At 37.2% G+C, this 24,153-nt stretch overlaps 1 protein-coding gene across 6 annotated transcripts in view; it reads left to right on the forward strand.

The window, feature by feature from the left end:
• The window catches only part of SPATS2L (spermatogenesis associated serine rich 2 like), a 168,149-nt gene that overhangs the window by 105,366 nt on the left and 38,630 nt on the right, over nucleotides 1-24,153 (forward strand). For all 6 annotated transcript variants that reach the window (XM_082467156.1, XM_082467160.1, XM_082467155.1 and 3 more), the window contains 3 exons: nucleotides 1,583-1,691; nucleotides 4,902-4,951; nucleotides 7,365-7,611. In XM_082467156.1, coding sequence (XP_082323282.1) covers nucleotides 1,583-1,691; nucleotides 4,902-4,951; nucleotides 7,365-7,611 — 406 coding nt within the window. The remainder of the gene's footprint in view (nucleotides 1-1,582; nucleotides 1,692-4,901; nucleotides 4,952-7,364; nucleotides 7,612-24,153) is intronic.

Here is a 24,153-nt window from a genome sequence, read left to right on the forward strand (position 1 = left end):
TGTCCTATGATTTATAGCATTTATCACAGCATATAAGTATGTATTTATTTGTGTGATCATTTGAACAATATGTGTATCCCCCTCTAGTCTATAAGTTACAGGAAGTTTGGTGCCTTGTCACACAATAGACATTCAAAAATTATTCACTGAAAGGATTTTTAAACAGAGCAAGAGAAGAAGTGAGAAAGAACTTAGATTTGAAGAAGTTAATAATATTTTTTAAAATAGAGGCTAGAAAAACTAAAAACCGTAGAGAACAAAATCAAAGGACTCTTGTCACATATATACAACTGTGTGTGTGTGTGTGTGTGTGTGTGTGTGTGTGGAGTCCTTGACAATACCTACATATGTAGCATTTCTGAATGTCAAGATTCAAAGCCAGCTTTCTATAATGTCAGAACCTCTCCAAGTTATAAACCCATATCTTGTGCTGTTTTCTCATTATAATCTAAATACTCTTACATGTAGATCGATATGGAGTAGGCTGTCTATTTTCTAACATAATTAGGAAATAGGCTATGCTGCTTAATTGAGTGTTCTGGGCAATAGAATCACATTACACATTATCGTACACATATATCCATAGTCCATGAATCTGATTACAATAAATTGCATGTAACTCTAAAACTCAATTTAACCATTGATGAAAACATGTAAGGATTGTGCAGTGCTTTTGTGGTCGTCATTATGGATGCTACTGACCTTGGCCCCATGTAGTACTCTCATGTTTGTCAGTAGTGGCTGCAGTAATCCCCTTGAGAAGAAGCTGGGTGAGCCAGGTTTTGCTGAAGTGGATAGAGCGTCCTGTAGTAATTGCAAGTTCTGTGAGATGAAGGTCAATTAATTCTATTAGGCAAGAAGAAAGAGTGCAAACATGTGCAAAATTTGATTAATTTGAATTTTATAGGTCATTAAAAATTGAATATCAACTTAACTTGTTGAAATCCTCAGCTCTCATATATGTATTTACTTTTACTGTTTTCAATGTTTGATTTTCAGAAGTGTGTTGGGGAACGTTTTCCGTATTATGGCTAAGATTGCTATTTCAAAAATACAATGCCCCACATTTTATATCTCTATAAAAATTAATGGAGTTTCACAACACGCTTCTGTGAACCTCACTATGACTGTCTCCACTGTGCAGATCAGAGAAGCTGAGGCATGAGGCTATTTCTGTAAATTTTCCAAAGATCCACCCTGAGCCCACGGAGAAGAGAGCCTGAGACAGAAAACTATCTGTGTCCTCACTGAAAGTACACCTTGGGTGCATTTGGAGTCTTGGGGGTAGGTTGGTGGGGGGAGTAGGTTGCAAAACCAGAGTTGGCTTTTCCCACGTGCTACTCCAGTCCTAACAAGGACGTCTCTGTAGAAATGTGTATTCAGGTAACGAGGCTATCAAGGTGATCACCAGCATTAATTTTTAGTGGTCTGAAATGCCTTGAGTATGCTTGATGGCAAGAAGGTAGATTAGCTGGCTTTTCAAGGCCTTTCTAACAGTTATTATTCTATCCAGTGAGAGAATAATATGGATGAAAAATATTCAAAATGTTTACCTTTCTCTTTCTTTTCCTCTCCTTTGCAGATCTATGCGGTTCGATCAGTTGTTCCCAACAAAAGCAATAATGAAATAGTTCTGGTGCTACAACAGTTTGATTTTAATGTAGATAAAGCAGTGCAGGCCTTCGTGGATGGTAAGTATACATGTCCCCTGAACCTGAAGATGTTAGAACTAGATATTCCATATATTCTGTATCTTTTTCCTTGAATGCATTGAATACCAATTATTCACTAATACTTTAATTTTCATTAAAATGTGCTAGGTTTTAAAAACACATCTACATATTAAGAGCAGAATTTGGAAGTTCTTTTTTCCTCATTGGGGAAAAAAAAAAGTCAGACTGTAGAGAGTTTGCAAAGGATACCTATTATAATGCTACTAATTCAATTGTCAACCAGTCTGTCCAATTTGTTACTAAACATGTCCTTTATTTGATGGTGCCCTTGTTAATGGAGGATTATGTACTTTACTCCTGATCTGGGAAGCCTTCTCAACTCTTCAACCAGCATAGTTCTACTTGGCCTTACGACTGGAATCCTTGAACTTGATGCTTATGTAGCCTGAGAGGACTGGTTTAGTCTTTAATATCCTTAGTTTATGATTTTGAGGTTACCTAATTAATCAGAATATCAGTTCATCTTATCTACCTCTAGAACTTTTTGCTGTCTAAAAAAGTTTGTTTTTTTGGACAGCCCATTGCCAGTGACGGTATAGAATCTAAAGTCTCAGAAATGTATTTATTCTATAAATGTATAACCTACTGCTTTAGGTTTCCTATAAATTATGGGAAATTCTTCTCTCCTACTCAAATTAAAGTTCCATTTATGTACAGAGATCTCATACCTTTCCTTAGTTATCATATGTCTTCTGTCCCAGCATTAGTTTCTGTTTTGTCAGTATGGACTAACTAAACATAATCTGACCGAAAGGTCAGGGAAGACCTATCAGCACATTCCTCGGGTTTACCCTAGTTACACTTTATTTGTTAAGGACAGTTTGATGTACTTCCTTTCCTAGGAGTAGAATAATCTTCCTAAGTTCCTACATATAGTACAGTTGCATCTCAGGCAAGGTCTTGGAACCAGTCAACAAACTCATATTCCGATATCTGCAGTCAGGGTTTAGGGTCCTAATTGAATTAAAAATGATTATCATTCAAAATAGACCTGCAAGCAGACCCACGGTGCATAACTTTTCTGACTGTTTTTCCTGCTTCATGTACCAGAATCTTTACTCACCAGATATAAATACAGAGAATGTGATTATTACTCCACCTTTGCAGCATTTAGTGCAGTTTGTCTCAAGAAAAAATTGGGGGAAACATGCATATCCTGGCTCAGATAAACTCTTTTCAGGTTTCACTTGCCAACATCACTCACATGGAAAAAAGCTTTAGGAAAGGAAAAAGGTTATTATCCCCATGCCTCCCCAGCCTCAGTTGGATTGAGGCCCCGACATTCTCCATCATGAAAGTTTTTATTACAGAGTGACCCCTGATGAGTTGCACAGACACTCAGTAACTGAGGGACTGTCATCAAATCCAATCATATTTAAATGGAGCACCATGCTTGTCCTTGACATTTTCACCTTGTTGGTATTGAGGTCTCGTTTTTAAAGACTCATCGATTGCTGAGAAACCTCATATCACTTTGGATGGGGACCACTCAGAAAACTTGTTTAAAAATCACTGAAAATCAGAAATAATTGTTAAGAATCATTTACGAGGCACACTAAAAGCACTCTTTCTGAGCGGCTTAAAAAACTTCAAGCAGTTTCAGTATAATTAAAGTTTAATAACAACGATTCCAAAACTGTCTGTAAACATGGTTATTTCTTCTTCAGAATTACCCTGTAAAAGCTTGTTGTGCAAATTGCAAATAGAATTTATGTCAAACTATGCAAATTAGAGGAATAATTGAATATTGCAGTTGAAAGCAGTAAGCAACTCACCTCCTTCCTCTGATTAAAAAGAACAGTATTTAACATTTTTTTAAATTTAATTTTATCTGGAAAACTGAAGTTGAGCTATAAGTAAGAACTACCCTAATGATTATTAGCCACCGGTGTGACTTACGAAGTAACCTAGTGAAAGTGACTTCCTAAAGTTCTTCAAAAGGAAAATACTGTGAAACGTTAATTCTCTGGGCAAATTAGAAAAAGACCAGCCCAGTTAATAAAAAGACTGAATTATAGCTTACTTTTAAGTGCAGTCTTATTATTTCAAGTACATGTAACGCAAAAGGCCTAAGAGGGGCATTGAACTGGAAATTCTGAATGGATAGGAATAATTAGCCTTTCTGAACGTTAGTCCAAACACTATGGCCTTCTACTTATCAAACAGTAACAGTAGACTCAATAATTGGGGCCCTACTAATTTGAAATTTGTTATAAAGACCGGCCTGAAGTTTATCTTTGTTTAGCCAACACACTCATTGTAGAGAACTATTAGTATAATGAGACTGTATGAGAATGCTTAAAATTGTTAAAAGGATGCATTTAAGAGCTACTCTTTTAGAAGCACCTATTTAAATGAGAACAACTGGTCTACTCATTACCAATAACTTATTGTTGAAATTACCCCCAGCGTAGTTGGAATGAGTGAAGAACTTACTTAGACTACATGAAGATACTCACTGTAGCTGACCAGTGGTTAAGCATTTCTTTTAAAATGTTTTCTAATTTAATCAAGTTAGGCTTGTCCTCTGCATCTGAGCAATGCCACGTATGCATGTGAATGGCATTGACAGAACCGAGGACTCAACTTATTTGATGAGCTTCTTTTGTTTCAAAGTGGAACCTTGCAAAGACTGCATCCCATCCCTATTCACAGTGACGAGAGCAAAGCTAACATCAGATCATCTGTCCTTCTTATCACCCTGCAAGTTGTGAACATAATGAGTAGAGGCAGAAAATGAGCAGGAATAGCCAAACAAAAAGTTAGGATTCACATGGTTAATAATATTCAAAATCTCATGTTTAGCCCGGAAGATTAGAGGTATTTTGATTCATATATCAAAAAGAACAATTTTAATTCTACCTATGGCAATGAAGCTATCAGAAAATTCTCAAGATATATTTCATTTTCTCTAAGACAACATAATGATAAAACAAAGTAAGCTTCATGTAGTGGGGCTTAATACTTTGATAAAACCAAGGTCATGCGGTGAATTTAATGAAAATCTGGAAATAAAAAATGAAACTGGCATTTTTATTAAGGTAGGATGTATCAAAACAAATGAAAAAGCTGAAAAAAAAATCGCTACCAAGATGGAAAGACAGAGATGAATTTTGTGTGGTGCTTTATTATGTGAATGCATGTTGAAGATTCTTTGTCTTTGTCTAGGCAGTGCAATTCAAGTTCTAAAAGAATGGAATATGACAGGAAAAAAGAAGGTAAGATTGATATTGATTGTACATTAGTAACATCTTCCATCAGAACCTTCATGGTTGTTATCATTTTAACAAGGCTGCCAATTTTGTGCTTCTTTCAAATATGTTAATATGTACACCCAGGAAGCTTCCAGATTCACGACTCTCTTACATTACCTGCCACCCTCCCTACTAATGCCCTTGTTTTCTGTTCAAGTGTTTTTAACCACCAGGTGTGCTTTAGAAATCCCAGAGTTTTCTTTTTAAGTATTAAGGCGAGCCCAACCGGAGAATTCAAAGGATTCTAGACATTAACTTGCCTGAACGTATCCTGTAGCACAAAGGAAAAAATTAAGGAGTGTTTTAAAGATACTTGAAAAGCCCTAAATATATTTTCACATGTTTTTCCAGCTGAGAGAATCTGTCCAGGGCTGCCCCGAGATACTTTTTTCCTGAGTTCTAATAAGCTAGATTTTTAATAAAGGAAGAAAAAAAGAAAGCGCCTTAAAGCCACAGTAAGTAAGGGACCTGTTTTCCCTTCTTTCGAACCCTGACAGACTGACTGCTCCTTGAGAACAGAGGGGAGATTTTACTCTGCCCCTCTCAAGTTATTTTGCTTTCTTGTCTAGTCACACAGTCTCGACTTCTGGGCACACGTGCGGTATGCAGCGCACACACTGGCCTCTGTCTCCAGAACATGCCTTTCTGGTCTTGTGAGTGTTTACAGGCACTCACTAGCTCCAGTGAGGTGCTGCTTCCTTCTTGTTCTTGGCCTGTAACCTGTTTCGTGACTTTCACAAAAAGTCTGCTTCTCTTTTCAAAGTAACTGCCCCGCCCATTCCCACTATTCCCAGAGAAGCCTTGTGTTTTGGGAATCCCAGGATACACCCTTCCCACTGAGGGAAGATCACAGGCCTGTGGCACAGGTTTTAAACAAACACAAAAAAGCAGTATTGCTTTCCTAAAATCCCAAGATTACTGAAATTACTGGAATGATCCTTTCCTCCTTTTTCTCCTCCTAGCTTAATGGAGAATAAGAAGAATTATGAAAAAATTTTTTAACCTTTGTATGCCACCATCTTTGACAATCTCTGCTTGTCTTTAATCATAGCTTCCCAGGCTTCTATGTGAGATGAAGACAATTTGCAGGTGATTGAAAGGCAGTATTTATACTTACCTGGAAGAATTTCAGATGAGTGGTTTGGGTATGAAATTTCTCTGATGTGAAAAATAGAGCAGACAGCAGCTGCAGACCCAACTCATTACTAAGCCTCCCTCTTAGAGGTTCAGTGGGAAGACTGTCTCCCCAGCCCAGGAGACGCAGGGCTTGTGTGGGAATAAGTGCCCCTGGGCCTTCCTTCACCCGGTCAGTGCACTTTTCTCCCCTGGAGGAGCCCTTACTCAGGGGCATGATCGTGGCTTCAAAGGAAAAGAAGGAGAGTGGGGAGGAGAATCAAGAGAAAACTGTTTCTTTTTACTTCTTTTCCGAATGCGTTGAAGAACAAAGCCGGGCTGATGTTTAGCTGGTGGGACACTGATGCAACAGGCGGGACAGAGTCTGCCCTGATGGGCCCCATGTCTGTTCTCATTGGCTGAGGCTTGCACCAAGGTCTAAACATTTTCAATTATCTAGAATGCAGGGTTGTGTTATTTTGAACTAAATGTAATTGAAGTCTTGTAATGCTGTTCAGGTAGCAGCCAAGAGATCCAGATACAGCTAGCTGCACGATGCGAATCCAGGTGGACCCACGTGGGTTCGGCGTTCCTTTGTAGCAGTTGTCCACTGCAGCTTAAGTATTCATGGGGATGATTCCCGGACAGTGACAGCAAGCCAGGGATCTCCTGGTTGGTTGGTGCCTTTTCCTAGACCCAACCTGGACTTTGGGGATCTGACTCTACTTCCTCCTTTTGCAGGGACTTGCCTGCCTCTTTTGTACCAGGCCTCCCCCTGCCTCTCTTCCCCCCCCCAAGAGGATCAGAACCTTAGTGTCTTCCCTGAGCCCCCCCCCCCACCACCACCGCATCGTCTCTTTAGGAAATCAGACCTCTTCTCCAATAGCACAATAGCTGAATTCAAGTTCTTCCAGGGCAGTTATCACAAAACTCTACTGTATGACCATTCAGATATGTAGCAACTCAAGGTGCTCAAATAATGTGTCAGCTATTGAAGCCATTTCCTGCTGCTGTTTTCCTTTTAAAGAAAACTTTTTGTTTACTATGCTTACGAGGTAAAAGTTTATACAGCTCATTGTAGGGAAGAAGATATTTACATTAACTTGGGTAGTTAATAAAGACATAGGTGTTGTCACCCATTCTATTAGAAGAGCCAGAAAACAAAAAAAGGGGTAACATATCTTATTTTGGTCTCTTGGGTTCACCTTCTATTTCAAGGGTGTGAGCTGAATAATCTTATCTTCTCATTTGTTTCTCATTCTAGAACAATAAGAGAAAAAGAAGCAAGTCCAAGCAGCATCAAGGCAACAAAGATGCTAAAGACAAGGCAGAGAGGCCCGAAGCAGGGCCAGTGCAGCCACCGCCGCCAGAGATACAGAATGGCCACGTGAACGGCTGTGAGAAGGACAGCTCGTCCACTGATTCTGCCAGTGAAAAACCAGCCCTCGCCCCCCGTGAGAAAAAGATCTCAATACTCGAGGAACCTTCAAAGGCACTCCGCGGGGTCACAGGTCAGTTATTCTTAAGTAAAGTTGCTTAGGAAGACATAGAAGAAAAGGATGCCAAGGGACCCACGGGGACAGTCATTGCTACTGTTGATGTTGTTGGAAGGGAGAGATTGTTCTTTTATGGTGTCCACAGATTCAAGCGGTCTTCTCGCAGGATGGTGGAGGCGGGGAGGAAGGTGACAAGGCTAAAGAAGAAGTGTGCAATCTAGCCCTGCACTAAGTCAGAGAGTTTTTTTTATCTAAAAAGTATAGTTCTAGTCTGTATTGGGATCATCAGGAAAAAGGAAATTCCAGTTTAAAGAAATTTTCTTTGTAGACACTTTTGCTGGGATAAGGGAGGGATAATTGGTGACCAAAGGAAATGTTATTAAAGTGTAGGCCAAGTTATTTTAACTCCTGGTATTTTGTATTATGTGATAGAATATATATCCCAGGGTGTTAGAATCTGGAATGTTAATTACTTGTGCTATAGCTGTATATTCATTACTCAACAAAAGACTACTTAATCAACTGTATGACCTTGGGGGCATCATTTCATCTCTAGTGTCCCACTTCTTTTCTGCAAAATGAGACAGCTGTACAGGAATCTACTAGATCAGTGGTCTTCAATACTGTCTGACCCAATGCTCCATTTTTATATCAAATACTAAAATAAAATTCATAGATAATATAATCTACCTAGAAACAAAATGTCAATAATATAAAAACATAAGAAGTTCAAGAACAGCTAAAATAGAAGGCCTAATAAAGTGGCCAGATGTTCACACCCAATTATAATGAATCACTTTGCACTTAAAAGAAGGGAAACAGTAGTCAACTGGGTAACATGAACACTGTTTCTTTATATGTGATATGTGAAGTAAGAACTAAATAAGTATATTTTTATGTAGACATGGGATCACTGTGAATTCAGCTGCTACAAATACAGACTGACAAGTGCTGATTGTCAACTCAAATAATGTGACTGCCCATGTGATTGGCCATGGGATTTTCCAAATGGTGAAAAACTCTTGGTAAAGTTCTGAACACCAAAGAGTACAATTTTCTCTTAATTTCCACAGTAGTTGAACCCTAGAAATCGAAGTAAACCCTGGAAGTCCATAGGAAAACTGTACAAAAAATACTTGGGTTTACATGTCATGTGTCTAGGAGGATGTGAGAAAGTTCAGGTCACAGGGCAGTTCTTCGTTGTGTGGGATTCCTGTGATTGTGAGTCATTTAGCATCCTGCCCCCAACACCCACCCATACACAATCATTTAGATAAATTTTAAAAGTGCCCTGTTTTTCAAAATGCCTCCTAAGAAAAACCAAGGATGAATAAGACAGGGACCCTACTTGAGAAGAGTTTAGTCTAGCAGAAAAGACAAGTGCAAACAGAAAAATCACATGGTAACCAGTATTGAATCAGGGATACCATGAGGAAGCATTAAATAACTGACACCATATGACACACAAGGAAGTTTTTTAATTGCTCACAAAGCTCTAATTTTCTTCCATAAACACATTACCTAACAACACTATTAATAGTGCTATAATTCAGATAATCCTTACTACACAATGATTTCTTAAAAACAAACAACGAAAATAACCTACTTCTATTTAGAATCTGGATTTTCCAGTAATCTTTTAATTCAGCTTTTCCTCTGCCTACAATTTTGAGAATGTTTTGATTTATAGTCAGGGCAGGAGAAAGAAATTAAATAATCGAGTGGCACATTCCCAACTTTGCTTGTGATTTGCCTTCACACCAATTATTTCAAAATCTAATTACTCAAGTTGCTGTTGTGATATCAATCATACACTAAAAGCCCAGCACATATAGTTGTTCATTTACTTATAATTTATATCTTCTTCCTAAAACAATTTCACTAACTCTATCAAGTATATGACCTTAGAGCAAATGCAGTATTGAACCGCTTCACTTCACAGTGGATAGCTGCCTTGAAAGTTAAGTACCCATCAGACGAGTTCTCTGTACCAGGGGGCTTTTGTGAACCCTATCATGAAACTTTTGGTGAAGAATACTTTATTGCACAAAGAGCCATCCCAATATCCCTTTGGTTTTATAAGCTTAGCATGAAGGCATCGAGGTATGTCAGTATTGTTTGTTAATAACTAATAATACAAATCTATCACTCATGTAAATTTTTCTGTTAAAGAATAAAATGATGATAATGGAAGGTTATTAGATGTTTTTGCAAAAGGAAGGGAATCCTCCTGGTTGACCATTCATCAGCAGCTCACTTATTGTGATCATAAATTTTAAAACGAATTTATAACTAGTTAAATTTTCCTTCCCAAAGATAATGAAGGTTCATCAGGAAGTTGATGCCACAACTGTCAAATGACTCTGAAATGCTTATTCAGTCTATCAGAAATCCTGAGACCTCTGCTAGACATTTCACAGATGAGTGTTGGGTCTGGGGCATTCCGCACCCCATTTTGAGTAGACCTTTGGAACTGGAAAGGATGGGAATGATTCCTTACTCCCTTCACTTTATAGCTGAGGAAACCAAGGCCCTTGCGTCGAGAAACTGAGAAGACCCACACCCGGGGGTAACTCTCTTTGGTTAGCAGAAGCCTGACTCAAATCGATGCAATTTTATGCACATGTTCGAGAGTTATTGCTAAAACCACAGGCTCCCTTACTCCTAAAAGATGTATAATTGAAAAATTAGGAAAAAGTAATCATAACAAAGCTAGATAATATTCTGTACTTGAGTGAGTTCGAAGTATGAGCCTAAAAGAAATCTCCAGTCTGCTAGTGGTAGAGCATTTATCAAGTTCTCCAATAATGAAACTGCCTCAGGAAAGCCTGCTCTGAATGCCCAGCTGGGCAGCAGGCTGTGAACATGTGGAATGCATGTTTTATCTTTTTATAACACCTTGACATTCAAGATCTCTCTTTTTAAAAGTTTTTAAAAGGATCATTTTCTGGTAGGAGAAAAGTTAGCTTTAAGATATATGCAGGTGGTTCCAGGGTGTTAGTGTGACTTCCCACATGAAAAATAACCACCCAAAGCATCATCGTTTCAGGCTGTAAATATAGTACTGTCGAGTGGGACAACACTGCATGTCAGCATGTAGCTTTGAAGTTGGGGAGTTTGATTTAAACTTAGTACAAAATTACTTTTTTAAGCCTTGGAGTAGTTTTTTCTGTATTTCAGAATTTTTAATAACAGCTCAAATTAGATCTTTTACATAATCCAATCAAGATCATCTGCGTCCAAGTACAAACTCAGACAAGGAGTAGATCAAGATTTACTTTTACCAAATGTAATGCCAAGGATCATTTTTATTTCTAAGGCTCCATCTAAATGACTAAAGCACGTTATAACCTTAGGGTTCGGTCATCTTAAATGTTGCCCCTGCTGTATTTTTCTTAAGGCTCAGATTGCTGAAATGTATAGGTGCTTATCACCGTATGGGCCAGAATAGGAATTCAGATCCCTGTGTTGTCTTTCTCCCTCTGGACACAATTCCCATCCAATAGGAAAGGAGCAGGATTATGGGCCACCAACTGGCTCCGTTGAGATAAACTTGGGGGCGGGGCTTTCCCTGTCTTCAGCTCCTCTTCCCAGCAGGCTTCCTTTATATCCTCTCATCTTGTCAAGCATCCTGGGAAGCCAGCTCTTCTGTTACCTGTTACTTGTCTCTAACAGAAGGCCCCAGGCAGTGTTCACTGACCTCCACAAACCAGACTTCGCCGTCTGCCCTGTAGTGGAGGACAAGAGCAGCTCCATCGTTTTACCTTTGCAGTGCAGATTCTGTGTTTGGCATGCCTCTGGCACAGACCTGCTTTCTCACTCTCTAGGTGAACTGAACCAAATGTGAGAGAAAAGGTCCTGTTATTTTAGAATGTTGGCTGCTTGTCCTTCATTTGTGCTTCTTATTAAAAAGCAACAACAACAACAGACTGTTTTACAATATTTTTATGGTGTGAGATTCCCTATAGGATTTCCAAGCAGATTTTTTAATGCTGTTGTTGGCCCTAGCTACAAGATTATCTCCGCTGCTTTTCTAAACCCTATATTGGACCAGAGGATTAGAAAAGATCAACAAGAAAGCAGCTTGCCGAGAACATTAATAGAAAAGCCAAACGTGTATATTCCAGGATTTCAGCCGTGCCAGCTCTCAGATGGAAGCAACATAATATCATAGCTAAGAACCAGGGCTTTAGCATTAAACATGTTTGGATTCAAATCTTGGCCTTGTCACTTACTAGGTGTGTGACCCTGGACAAGCTAACCACTCTGTGTTTCTATCTTCACCTACAAAATATTCTACTTTACAAGATTGTGGTGAGCAGTAAATGAGATACATAAAGTGATCAGCACAGCATCTGGCACAAAGTCAACCCTCAAATCATTTCTTTATCTATCCAGGAAATATTTTAAGCATCTAACATGCGCCAGGAATTCTTCTAGAGGAAGTAAACAAAATTAAAAAGTTTTTGCCCTCATGGAGAGATGCATAGTAAATCAGAATACAGCTGAATGATTATAGATTATAGTAGATGTTGTGAAGGCAGCAAGTAGGAGAAAGACTGGGGCAGGAAGGGAAGTGTGGGTAGCAACTTCAGATAAGGCCATACGTGACATGAGTGAATGAAGAGGAGATATGGACGCTGAGACACTGAGGCTGAGGACGCCCCCTGTTCACATTCTCTCACATCAAGCTATCTTGGTCTGAACAGCCAATGTTTTATTTAAACTTTAATTAAGGATTATTTTAGCTGAAGCCCTTGTAGAGTTATAACCATTGGTTTTTAATTAAAGATATAGTACTTTATTAGTATATATAGCTGACATTAAGTACTGTCATGTGAACAGGCGTTTTGAAGCTTATAGTTTAGAGCACATTTATCATTATTCTCGCTCTATTACTTTGGCATCAGATCCTTGGTGTTAACTCTCATTTGTAGTTGTGTGTTGTTCAGTCTCAACATCTGCTTCCAGCAGCACTGTGTCTGAACTGTTCAGGTAGTATTAGAGGTGGCCTTACATTGTGTTTTCAATGGCTTAGGCCTCTGCTTCCTTTCTGTGTGTGTGATAAAGCAGAAAGAGATGGAGACAGACATAGGATGTATCGACCCGAGGACACAGGATATTAAAACCCCTCAGGTGTTTTTCTGTTACCTGGGTACGGTGAAATCCAGAGCCCTCTCCCTTCTCTTTCTCAGTTGAAAACTACTTTTGCTGCATCCTTACAGCAAAACCACAAACCTACTCATCTCTGAATAGTTGATACCTTCGTAACTTCCCACTCAAACCTTGTTACGGCAGTTTCAGTTAAAAACAGACTTAATTAAATGGAATGCACTCCTTGCAAAGAATAAAAGGCCTTCCTTTTTCTTAATTTTGAACAAAGATCTAAATGGTTCTATCAAAATGCTATGAGAATTAAGCCTGTTTTTCAGAGAAATAAGTCTGCGAAACAAATCAAGTTAACATGCCTACCTTGTGTCATTGACAGCTTATTAATCCATCGACTTTGTTATCTATTATCTTTTAATGTAAATAAACCTGTAAAGGTATTAATGACGTATGGGACCTTGTAAAGACAATGTAAATTAAACTAAAAGATTGGTTTCCAATTAGAAAGTTTCCAGCTTTTATGCGCTCTGAGCTGATCAAGTCTTATAGAACGTGAATAAAATAATAAAGTCTATCTGTATTTGATAAAGAAGTTATGAAAAGGCAGAACTGACTGACATTATGTCTTCTGAATAAACCTGTTTTGGTCTCTGTTCCAAAGTTATTGGTTCCTCTGAATTTCTGTTAATTAGCCTGTCATGTAGAGATAGAAGGATGATGAAAAATGCAAATTAAGGTGTACAATAATTGTAATGTGAAAAGGGTTTTCTTGGGGGCCTCTGCTGCTCTAGGTGTCCACTCATTAATCTCCTGGCATTCACTCTGTTCCCCTCTAAATCATTCTCTATCCTGTAATCTTTTCAGATAACATATGTTTGAACTCTTAAGATAAAGACCAAAAATCTTACCCTCTCCTGCAAGCCCAGCATATTCTGGCCCCCGTGTCCCATTCCAGCCTCATTGCACAGCATGTTCATCCTTGCTCTCTGCTTCAGCCGTACTGGTCTCCTCTGAGTCCCATGTACTGGCCGTGTATAGCAGTCAGGTTCAAGTCAGGAGACAGAAGCCACACTGGTTATTTGGATGGGAGGAATGTAATAGGAAGAATTGCTAACTAAAACTGTAGGAGGTAGCTAACTACTAAAAGGGGTAAGTAAGGACCCTCAGGGGTCTAGATGTGTCAAGAGAGCAGTTACTATCTCCAGGAAGGCTGGACAATAAAGGAACTAGTGCTGGGAGAGTCCCCCAGTCTAAAACTGAGACTGACCTCATCAAACAAGGTGTGTGGCTACCCAGAGGAACGAACACACATGCCGCCTTGCGGTGGCAAGAAATCTTGGCATAGGGCCTGGCCCAAGCTGTTCTGTAGAAGAATCCCACCATTGCCATAGAGTGTAGATAGACTGGAACTGCGCAAAGCCACTATCAGGGCGGGGGAGCCAGGGAACATGGCATGAGAGTGCAGCTGGAGCTCCTCTGCATGGCTGCTGGCTCCTGTGGTGAATAATAATAACAATGAAGGACCAGAACCTAGATGGGAAGTGTATTTCTGTCTTCATCGCCTTGCGGGGCCCCTTTGTTGCCCTCTACTGACAAAGCTAACATTCTGCCAGTTGGCAAAAGAGAATTGTTTACAGGGTCCAGCTCCAGTATCACAAAGTAGGGCAAAGAAGAGTGGATTTGGAGTTGAGAGACAATAACTTGATAACTGCCTCAAATACTGTCTCTGCCTGGAATGTACTTGCCTGCCCTCTTCATCTGATTAGTTTTTCATGCAATTTCAGGTGAGCTTAGTTGTTACTTCCATGGAGAATTCATTCTTGATATCCCTAAGTCAAATACTCCAATTGAGGATTTCATATACTGTGTACTTTTCTTTCATAACACTTAACACAGCTGTAATTCTACATTTGTTTGTGTGGTGGTTTGATTTATATGTCTTCCTATGAGACTGCAAGTTCTATAAAGATGGGAACCACAAATGTCTTTCACCACTGTTGTGTTTTTGGCTTCTAGAACAATAACTGGACATGATAGGAACTCAAACAAGCCTTTTTCATGGTTGTGTTGAATTATTAATGATAAAATATGTGGATAAGTGTAGGTTAATTTAAAAGTTTAAGTTGCTGTGCTGCTTTTTAAAGATAATTATGGATTTTGTATTTCTGGTTTTAAAAGGCATTTATATTAATTGGAGAGATATGAAAAATGCAGTAAGGTTTAAGGGAAAAATATTCTACCTCCCAGAAAAAAACACTGTTAAATTCCATTTCAGAATGTTTTAAATGCACAGATATATAGGGGTTGTTTTTACAAATATTATATAGCGGGTGAACTTTTGTATTCTGCTTTTTACTTAACATGACATTATAAACATTACCTCATCATTGTATGTTCTTTAAAAACATGACCTTAATGGCTGCAATTTGCCATGTTTATTTTAATTATTCCCAAAATGTTGTCCATGTGCATTGTTTCCATTTGTTTGCTATTATAAATGATGCTGTAGCAAACATTTCTTGTATATAAATCCTTATGAACAATTATGATTTTTTCCTTGGCATATTTTCTTAGAAGTGGAATTATTGAGCTCAAAGGATATGGATACTTTTTAAGTGCTTAATATATTGCTGTCCAGAAAGATTGCACTAATCTCATTGTTTTTATTTGTAAAACTGATTAGTAGAAAGATGGAACATTTTTAAGATGTTTAATTTACATTTCTTCTTTCGTGAGTATTTAAGAACACTAAGATCAATGATTAAAGAACTACCAATTACTTTATTATTGGTTATCATAAAACACTATTGAATTCACTTAAGTATTGATACTTTTAAGAGAATGGTAATGCTTTAAGTAACACAGATATTAGCAATTTTAGGCATTATTTTATAACAACAAAATTAGTTTTTGTTTATCGGTTTTTTCTAGATAGAACTACTTTACAATACTAAGTTAATTGTCATCAAATGATGTGATTTACTGAAATTACATTTGTATAGGAGACTATGAAATCATCTTAACTCAATGGGTTAAAATAATTGTTTTAGAACTACTCTGTATTTAAGACATCCTTTAAATTTAGATTTGAATTCTGCATATACTTCCTTCAGTCTACTTTTAAGTACATGAGGCTTTCACTAAAAAGTAGAAGCTAAAGAGAAAAAGGAGTTTTCAGAAACTTTCAAATTGAACACATACATGGCTGTACATATATTATGAAAATCTTTGAATCTAAGTTCACGTATTTCTCCCAAAAGGAAGATTTGTTTTCTCTGGTGCTGTTAACAAAAAACAACCACCACAGTTCATGTTTTGCTCTGTAAAATAAATCAAGTCAAGGACAAGTCCAATATGTAAGTTGATACTGAGATTTAGTAACTGGAAAATTGATAGTTCTCAGTATTGGCAAGAGTTAAGTGTGAGAACAATTGCATGCATTACAGCTGAATGTCAGTGGGTCCAAGTGACTGGAAAATAATTTGGCAAAGCATATCAAGAATTTTTTAAGAAAAAGAAAGGCATGAATTTATATCTTCTTCATCATAAACCCCACTGAATTATAGTAAAGGATTTTTAAATATAGAAATCCACAATAATGAAGAAAAGGGAAAAGAGGGCCTCAATTTCTAGAGGAAGGAAAGAAGGTGGAAGAGGATTGACTGATGAAGCAGAGTATGGGAAGCTGCGGCATAGAATTTTCAGAGGGAGAGAGCTTTGGGAGGGAGGAGGCTGACTGCCTGTCAGAAAATGGGGAAACTCTGGATTTGGAGTCAGCAGATAGGATGTGGGGCAAACTTAAGAAAAGAAATATAAAACAGGGTAATTAAATAAAGGTATTTTAAGGAACAGTCTACTATCCCCTTACCTACTTCCATTCCAGCTTGTTTTATAAGATGCCTAACATTTGCCTTCAAGGCAAAAGGCAGGGTGGGGGGAGCAGAGAGTGATATGCTGGTATTTTAATGACTTATTAGAACAAAATACAAAACTCTTTAGAGGAAAATAACAAAATCCAATGTTTCTCAATGTGTCATCCACAATATTCAGTATCCAGTTTAAAAAATTACTAGACATGGGAAGAAGAAAATGTGACCTATAGTGAAGGAAAAGATTAGTCATAAGAAGCAGACCCATAGACAACCCAGATGTTGGAATCAGCAGATAAGGATTATAAATATGTTTTAAAATTTTACCAAAAAAAGGTGAAGAGAGGAGAATTTTAGGAGAGATAATAAGAATAAAATGGAAATCCTAGAACTAAAAAGTACAATAACTGAATTTTTTTGAAAGTCATCAGATGCCTTTGGCAGCAATTTGGACAGTAAAGACTAAAGGATCAGTGAACTTGAAGACAGGTCAGAAGAAATCATCCAAACTTAAGAACAGGGACTTCCTTGGAGGTCCAGTGGTTAAGACTCCATGCTTCCACTGCATGCGGCATGGGTTCGATCCCTGGTCGGGGAACTAAGATTAATTAATTAGTTAATTAAAAATAAAAATAAACAAACTGAAGAACAGAGAAAAAGATTAAAAGAAAAAACAAAACAGCAACAAAAAGCAGAGCCTCGGTGACTGAAGGGACAGTATCAAGCAGTCTCACAGATATGCAATAGGAATCTCAGAAGAAAGAAAGAAGAGAATGGAGGGAGGCCGCTTATGAAGAAACAATGGCCACAGTTTTTCCAAACTCAGCATAAAACAACAACCCACATATCCAAAAAGCTCAGCAAAATCCAAGCAGAGTAAACGATAGAAAATCACACCAAAGCATATCATAGTCAAACTGCTGAAAGTCAAAAGTGAAGACAAAAATCTTAAAAGCAGCCAGGGGAAAAAAAGACACATTGCAAACAGGAAACAACAAAAAGAATAAAGGTTGACTTCTCATCAGAAACAATATGGGCCAGAAAACTCTAGAATGAAATCTGTAATGTAATGGGAATACCTGCCAATACAGAATTGTATATCTAGTGAAAATATCCTTCAAAAAGGACGATAAAGCTAAGATAATTTCAGATAAACAAAAGCTGAAAGAATTCATCAACAGCAGACTTGCACTACAAAACAAGCTGAAAGATATTCTTTAAGCTGAAAGTAAATGATACCAAATTGAAATTTGGATCTGCTGGAAGAAATGAAAACTACTGAAAATGGTAAATATATGGATAAAAAGAAAAGGTTTTTTTCCTCTTATTTTTTTAAAAAAAACAATTGACTGTGTAAAGCAAAAACAGTAACAATGTATTGTGAGGTTTACAACAAATATAGAGGTAAAATATATGACTATAAATATACAATTGATAGGAGTGGGTAAGTGGAATTATACTATTGTATGGTTGTTACATTATATAAAAGGCAGTATAATATTGATTCAAAGGACACTGTAATAAATTAATGATACATACTGTAATCCTTGGAACAGTCTCCGAAGACAAAGAATGAAGAGGTACCACAAAAAAAGATAAGACTAACTATTACTTGAAAACAAATTCACCTAAAAGAAGTAAGGAAAAAGATCAAAGAAATAAAGAATAGACACAACTCAAAATGGTAAACATAACCCAGTAATACCAAAAATTACATTAAATGGAGATGGACTAAAAACTCGAATTAAAATGCAGAGATTGGCAGCCTGGATAAAGTAGCAAGACCCAACTATATGCTGATTACAAGAGATGCACTTTACATAGAAAGAGAGACAGGCCAAAAGTTAAAGGAGAAAGGAAAAGATATACTATCCAAAAGGTAAGCATAATAAAGTTGGTGAGGCTATATTAACACCAAAGAAGATTTCAATACAAGGAATATTACCAGAGATAATTAGTATCTTTTCATAATAATAAATTGATCAATTCCTTGTAAGACATAACAACCCTAACTTTACATGCACCTAACAACAAAGCTTCCAGACCCATGAAGCAGCAATTGATAGAACTAAAGAAAGGGAGAAATCCACAATAGTTATGGGTTTTATCACCATTTTCTACGCAACTGATAGAGCAAGTATATTAAAAATCAGTAAGAGTGTAAAAGATTTGAACAATATTATCAACCAACTTGACCTAATTGACATTTGTAGTACACTACACCCAACAACTTCAAGAGCACATGGCATTTTCACCAAAATAGACCAATCACTGGACCATAAAATAAGTTTCAAAGCAAAACTTAAGTATTGAAATCTTTAGAGTATGCTCTTTGACCAAAAATAGAAGTAAATTAACAATTAATAGCAATAAGATATCTAGAAAATTTCCAAAAATTCAGAAGTTAATCAGCCTTCTAAATAATTCATTGGTCAGGAATTCCCTGGCGGTCCAGTGCTTAGGACTCCCGCTTTCATTGCTGAGGGCCCAGGTTCAATCCCTGGTTAGGGAACTAAGATCCCTCAAGCTACACTGTGCGGCCAAAATAAATAAATAAAAATAAATAAATAATCCATTGGTCAAAGAAAAAAATTCACAAGAGATACTAGAAAATATTTTGAACTACATCATAATGAAAATACAATAACCCAATTACCAATATCGGTAATGAAATTGACACTGACCCCTCATTCATTTAAAGACTAACAACAAACAGGATATTATAAGCAACTTTATGCCAAAAAGTGAAATGGACAAATTTCTTAAAAAAATATGAATTACTAAAATGTACGTAAGAAATAGAAAATTTGAATAACCCAAAACCTATCAAAGCAATTGGTAATTAAAATTACAGGCCCAGATTGCTTCACCAGTGAACTCTTAAAAACATTTAAGAAAGAAATAATAGCAATCTTTTTTTTTTTTTTTTTTTAGTCTTTATTTATTTATTTATTTATGGCTGTGTTGGGTCTTCGTTTCTGTGCGAGGGCTTTCTCTAGTTGTGGCAAGTGGGGGCCACTCTTCATCGCAGTGCGCGGGCCTCTCACTATCGTGGCCTCTCTTGTTGCGGAGCACAGGCTCCAGACGCGCAGGCTCAGTAGTTGTGGCTCACGGGCCTAGTTGCTCCGCGGCATGTGGGATCTTCCCAGACCAGGACTCGAACCCGTGTCCCCTGCATTGGCAGGCAGATTCTCAACCACTGCGCCACCAGGGAAGCCCAATAATAGCAATCTTAAACATATTTTTATTTTCTGAAATAGTTTAGAAATAGAAGGAAGGGAGCACTTTTCAGCTCTTTTAATGAGGCCAGCATAACCTTATCAAAACCTGACAAAAATCATTACAAGAAAAATTTAGGAACCATATTGCTCATGAGTAAAAGAGCAAAATCCTCAACAAAATATTAGCAAACTGAAGTAAGCAATATATAAACCCAAGATAATACACCATGACCAGGGTACTTTTTTCCAGGAATGCAATATTGATTTAGCATTTAAAAACCAATCAATGTAATTTACTGCATTAACAAATCAAAGAGAACAACAGCATGATCATCTCAGATCACTTGACAAAATAAAAACTCCCAGAATATAAGAGAATTTACTGATAAACATATGAAAAATATACTATACAGCTAATATAATACTTGATAATAAAATATTGAGTGTAGTTTTCCTAAGATCAAGAACAATGCAAGGATGATTATTTGACAGTGTACTAGGATTCCTACCCAGCCCAATAAGGCAAGGAAAGATTGGAAAGGAAGAAATTAAACTTCATTTACAGATGTCATTATTGCCCATGTAGAAAATTTTAAGAAAGCTACAAAACAAAACAAAACAAAAAACGAATAAGGAAAGTAGCAAGGTGTTTTAGGGTCAAGTTCAAATATATAAAAAGTTAATTTGGGGCTTCCCTGGTGGCGCAGTGGTTGAGAATCTGCCTGCCAATGCAGGGGACGCGGGTTCGAGCCCTGGTCTGGGAAGATCCCACATGCCGCAGAGCAACTCGGCCCGTGAGCCACAACTACTGAGCCTGCGCGTCTTGAGCCTGTGCTCCGCAACGAGAGAGGCCGCGATAGTGAGAGACCCGTGCACCACGATGAAGAGTGGCCCCCGCTTGCCACAACTAGAGAAAGCCCTCGCACAGAAACGAAGACCCAACACAGCCATACATACATACATACATACATACATAAAAAGAATGTAAGCAGACAAGAATATCATTAAAAAAAAAATTTAAAAATAATAGTAGTTTAAAAAAAAAAAGTTAATTTGTATTTCTGCATTCTAGCAACCAGCAGTTGGGAAATGAAATTTAAAAAAAGTTATATGCAGTGACATTTTGCATGTCATCTAAAATACCTAGGAATAAATTTAACTAAAGATGTACAAGACACTACAAACTTTAAAACAATGCTGAGACAAATTAAAGAAAACCTAAAAAAATGGGAAGATATATCACGTTCAGTGATCAAAAGATGCAAGATTGTTAAGATACCAGTTACCTCTAAATTGATTTATAGATTCAATGCAAAATCTCATCAGATTTTTTTTGTAGAAATACACATATTGAAATGCAAAGGGCCTAAGATCTTGAAACAGTCTTGAAAAAGAAGAGCAAAGTTGGAGGACATTCATTACCTGATATTAAGACTCATTATATAGTAATTAGTAAATAAGGTGGTGTGGTATCGGGGTGAGGAGAAACAGATCAGTGGAATAGAATAGAGTTCAGAAATAGAATACATATATACAGTCAATTGATTTTCAACAAAGGTGCCAAGACAGTACAGTGGGGAAAGGTCAACTCAGATTTATCATGCTGGAGTCTTATATTACTTTTTCAATTTTATATACTAGTTGTTAAGGGCAGAGAGACTATGTCCCGTTTACCTCCTCCCGTTTACCTCCTGTGAATTAGCCAAGGCAAGCACATAGTGAGTGGGCACTCCATACAGGTCTGTTGAGTTAAATTGAATCAGAAACCAGAACCATACTCAAGAAGTTATATAAATATTGGGATTTGATAAGTATTTTTAATAAAAGGAAGGCTTAGGTAATAGATTCAAAAACACATAAGCTTCTAGGAGCAATTTTTTAAATACATGGACAAGAATTAAATTAGAATGTATACAATTTTTATTGAAATCTGGGCAGATTGGGTGTTTCCAGAGAGAACTTTTCTTTCCAAGATGTAGCTACTTTGGTTCAAGTATTTGATGACTATAGGATAAAGACACAGCCAGAGACTCATATCAAACTAGGCTCCCTACAATTGGAAAGGCCCCAGGCATGCACAGTACCAAAGTAATGCTGATTCAATCATTCATGCATCCATTCAGTATTCATCATATACTCACAAGGCACCAAGCATGTAATGATGAACAAGATAATACATCACTGTCTCCACTTTCTCATGTAGAAATTGCAGAGGATATTTTAAGGTTTCAGTAAAATCAATACTCTCTTAGTCTAGAGAGACCAACAATCTCGTGCTTCTTTTGGTGTATATTAGTGCTTTTCAATAGAAATATAATGTGAGCTATATATGTAATTTTAAATTTTCTAGTAGACACATTAAAGAAGTAAAAAAGAAGCAGGTGAATTAAATTGAGTAATATATCTTATCTAACAACATTCCCAAAATCATTTTGACATGTGATCAATATTTTTTTTAATTATCAAAGGAATATTTTTAATTCTTCTTTTTTTGTACTGAGTCTTCAAATTTCAGTGTGTAATTTACACTTACAGCCAACTTGATTCAGACAAGCCATATTTCGAGTGTTCAACAGCCACATGTGGCTAGTGGCTACCTTAATGCACGGTGATATGAATCAACTCCAAGTCAACTATAGTCTATTGAAGTTTACAAGTGGATTCCAGAAAGGTAGAAAACTGATGGTACTTCTAGCCCATAATGTTAGAGGAAAATCACTGTATCCAGGAAAGAACTCTGGTTTTTCTGTTGCTAGAAATATCTCTGAACTCTGGTTATTCTGTTGCTAGAAATATCCGGATTTGTGGTCAAGATGAACCTAATTCTATTATGGTTCTATAACTCTCCACCAATTTTCATCTGAAAGAGTCCTAGAGTTTTACTATATTTGGAGACCGATCTGTACAGCCAGTGTGCAAATATATCCAAGTAGTCTTTGAGAATTCAGATCTTTCCAGCATTCAATGACCTCACCAATGAGACAGCTTTTCAGGACCTAAAAAAATACTACTACTCAAATTTCTCAATAAATAGTTTTTGGATGAATGATGAAATGAACCAGTAACCCACATATCAGTTCTCTGATACACAAACAAAATATTTTCAGCTCTAGGTTAATGAGCCCAAGCTCATTTGCGTGCTTGTCTTCCATTTAAAATGTTTTTGCATTCAACAGAATAATATTTTCCTCTGTTCTAAGGTCATTATTTCCACTAGGCTATAATAGAAATCCCCTTATTTTCAAGAATAACAGTAATTTACTATACTATGTACAATGAGCTGTATTTTAGATTCTCAATTTATAATATTTCATCAAGCCTGAATCTCAGCTATGATTTAGAGAGGGAGTGAGGTTGAACCAGCCTATAGTTAATTACTTTTAACAAAACATTTATAGATTCATCAAAAAATTAGTTTTTCGAGACTTCCCTGGTGGTCCAGTGGTTAAGACTGCATGCTTCCACTGCAGGGGGGGCACAGCTTCAATGCCTGGTCAGGGAACTAAGATCCCACATGCCACGGGGCACGGACAAAAAAAAAAAAATTACTTTTTCATCTTTCACAGTAGAGTTTCTCCTGGTGGGTGGTAGTACCTAGGTACCACCCATCTCCACCCCAACAGAAATACCTAGGAAGTTGAATCCTGGATCTACTTCTGAAACGAAATCTCTGGAGGAGGTGTTGGGGAATTTGCATTTGCAGTAAGTACTAGGGGAAAACTCATGCACACTAAAGTTTGACAACTACTGCTCTACAGGGAAGTTCCAAACTTTAGTATAACTAAAGATAAAATTGTATACTACCATTTAAATGTTTTATTACTGGAGGAAATGATGTTTTCAGTACTTATTTACTTTGTTCACCACCTGGGCTGAACATTTCATTGGATGCTGTAACTTCCCTTTAAGTAAATTTTAAAGGGCACTCTTTGTTCAGCCCATAAAAACATATGCTGTGCCTTTTTGATATATAGGTAGTAAATGATGGGTTCAACTAAAGTCAAATTTACCCATCATAAATGGGCAAATGTCTAAAATCAAATTGAAGAGGACCAGATCGTATTCTTTTGTACTTTCCAAGTGTAGTCTCTGTAATGTTTGTGACAGTGTCAGGAAAGGTATTCTTTGTTTCTTGTTTTTTACCTATGAAATCATTTTAAGAGTACTTTAATTCAGTCACAATTCTACAGATAGCTATTGAGCTAGACACAAGTACTGGAGCTTCAAAAACGAATATGATTTTAGCACCTGCCTTCAAGCGCGTCATAGCCTCTGCAAGGAAGGGACAGACATGGAAACCCTGTGTTAGAGTATAATGCACTAAGTTTTTACGAGGCATCACGGAGTAGAGAGAAGTG

The sequence above is a fragment of the Balaenoptera physalus genome (assembly GCF_965194825.1).
Source record: "Balaenoptera physalus genome assembly, chromosome: 6".
Classification (NCBI taxonomy): Eukaryota; Metazoa; Chordata; class Mammalia; order Artiodactyla; family Balaenopteridae; genus Balaenoptera; species Balaenoptera physalus.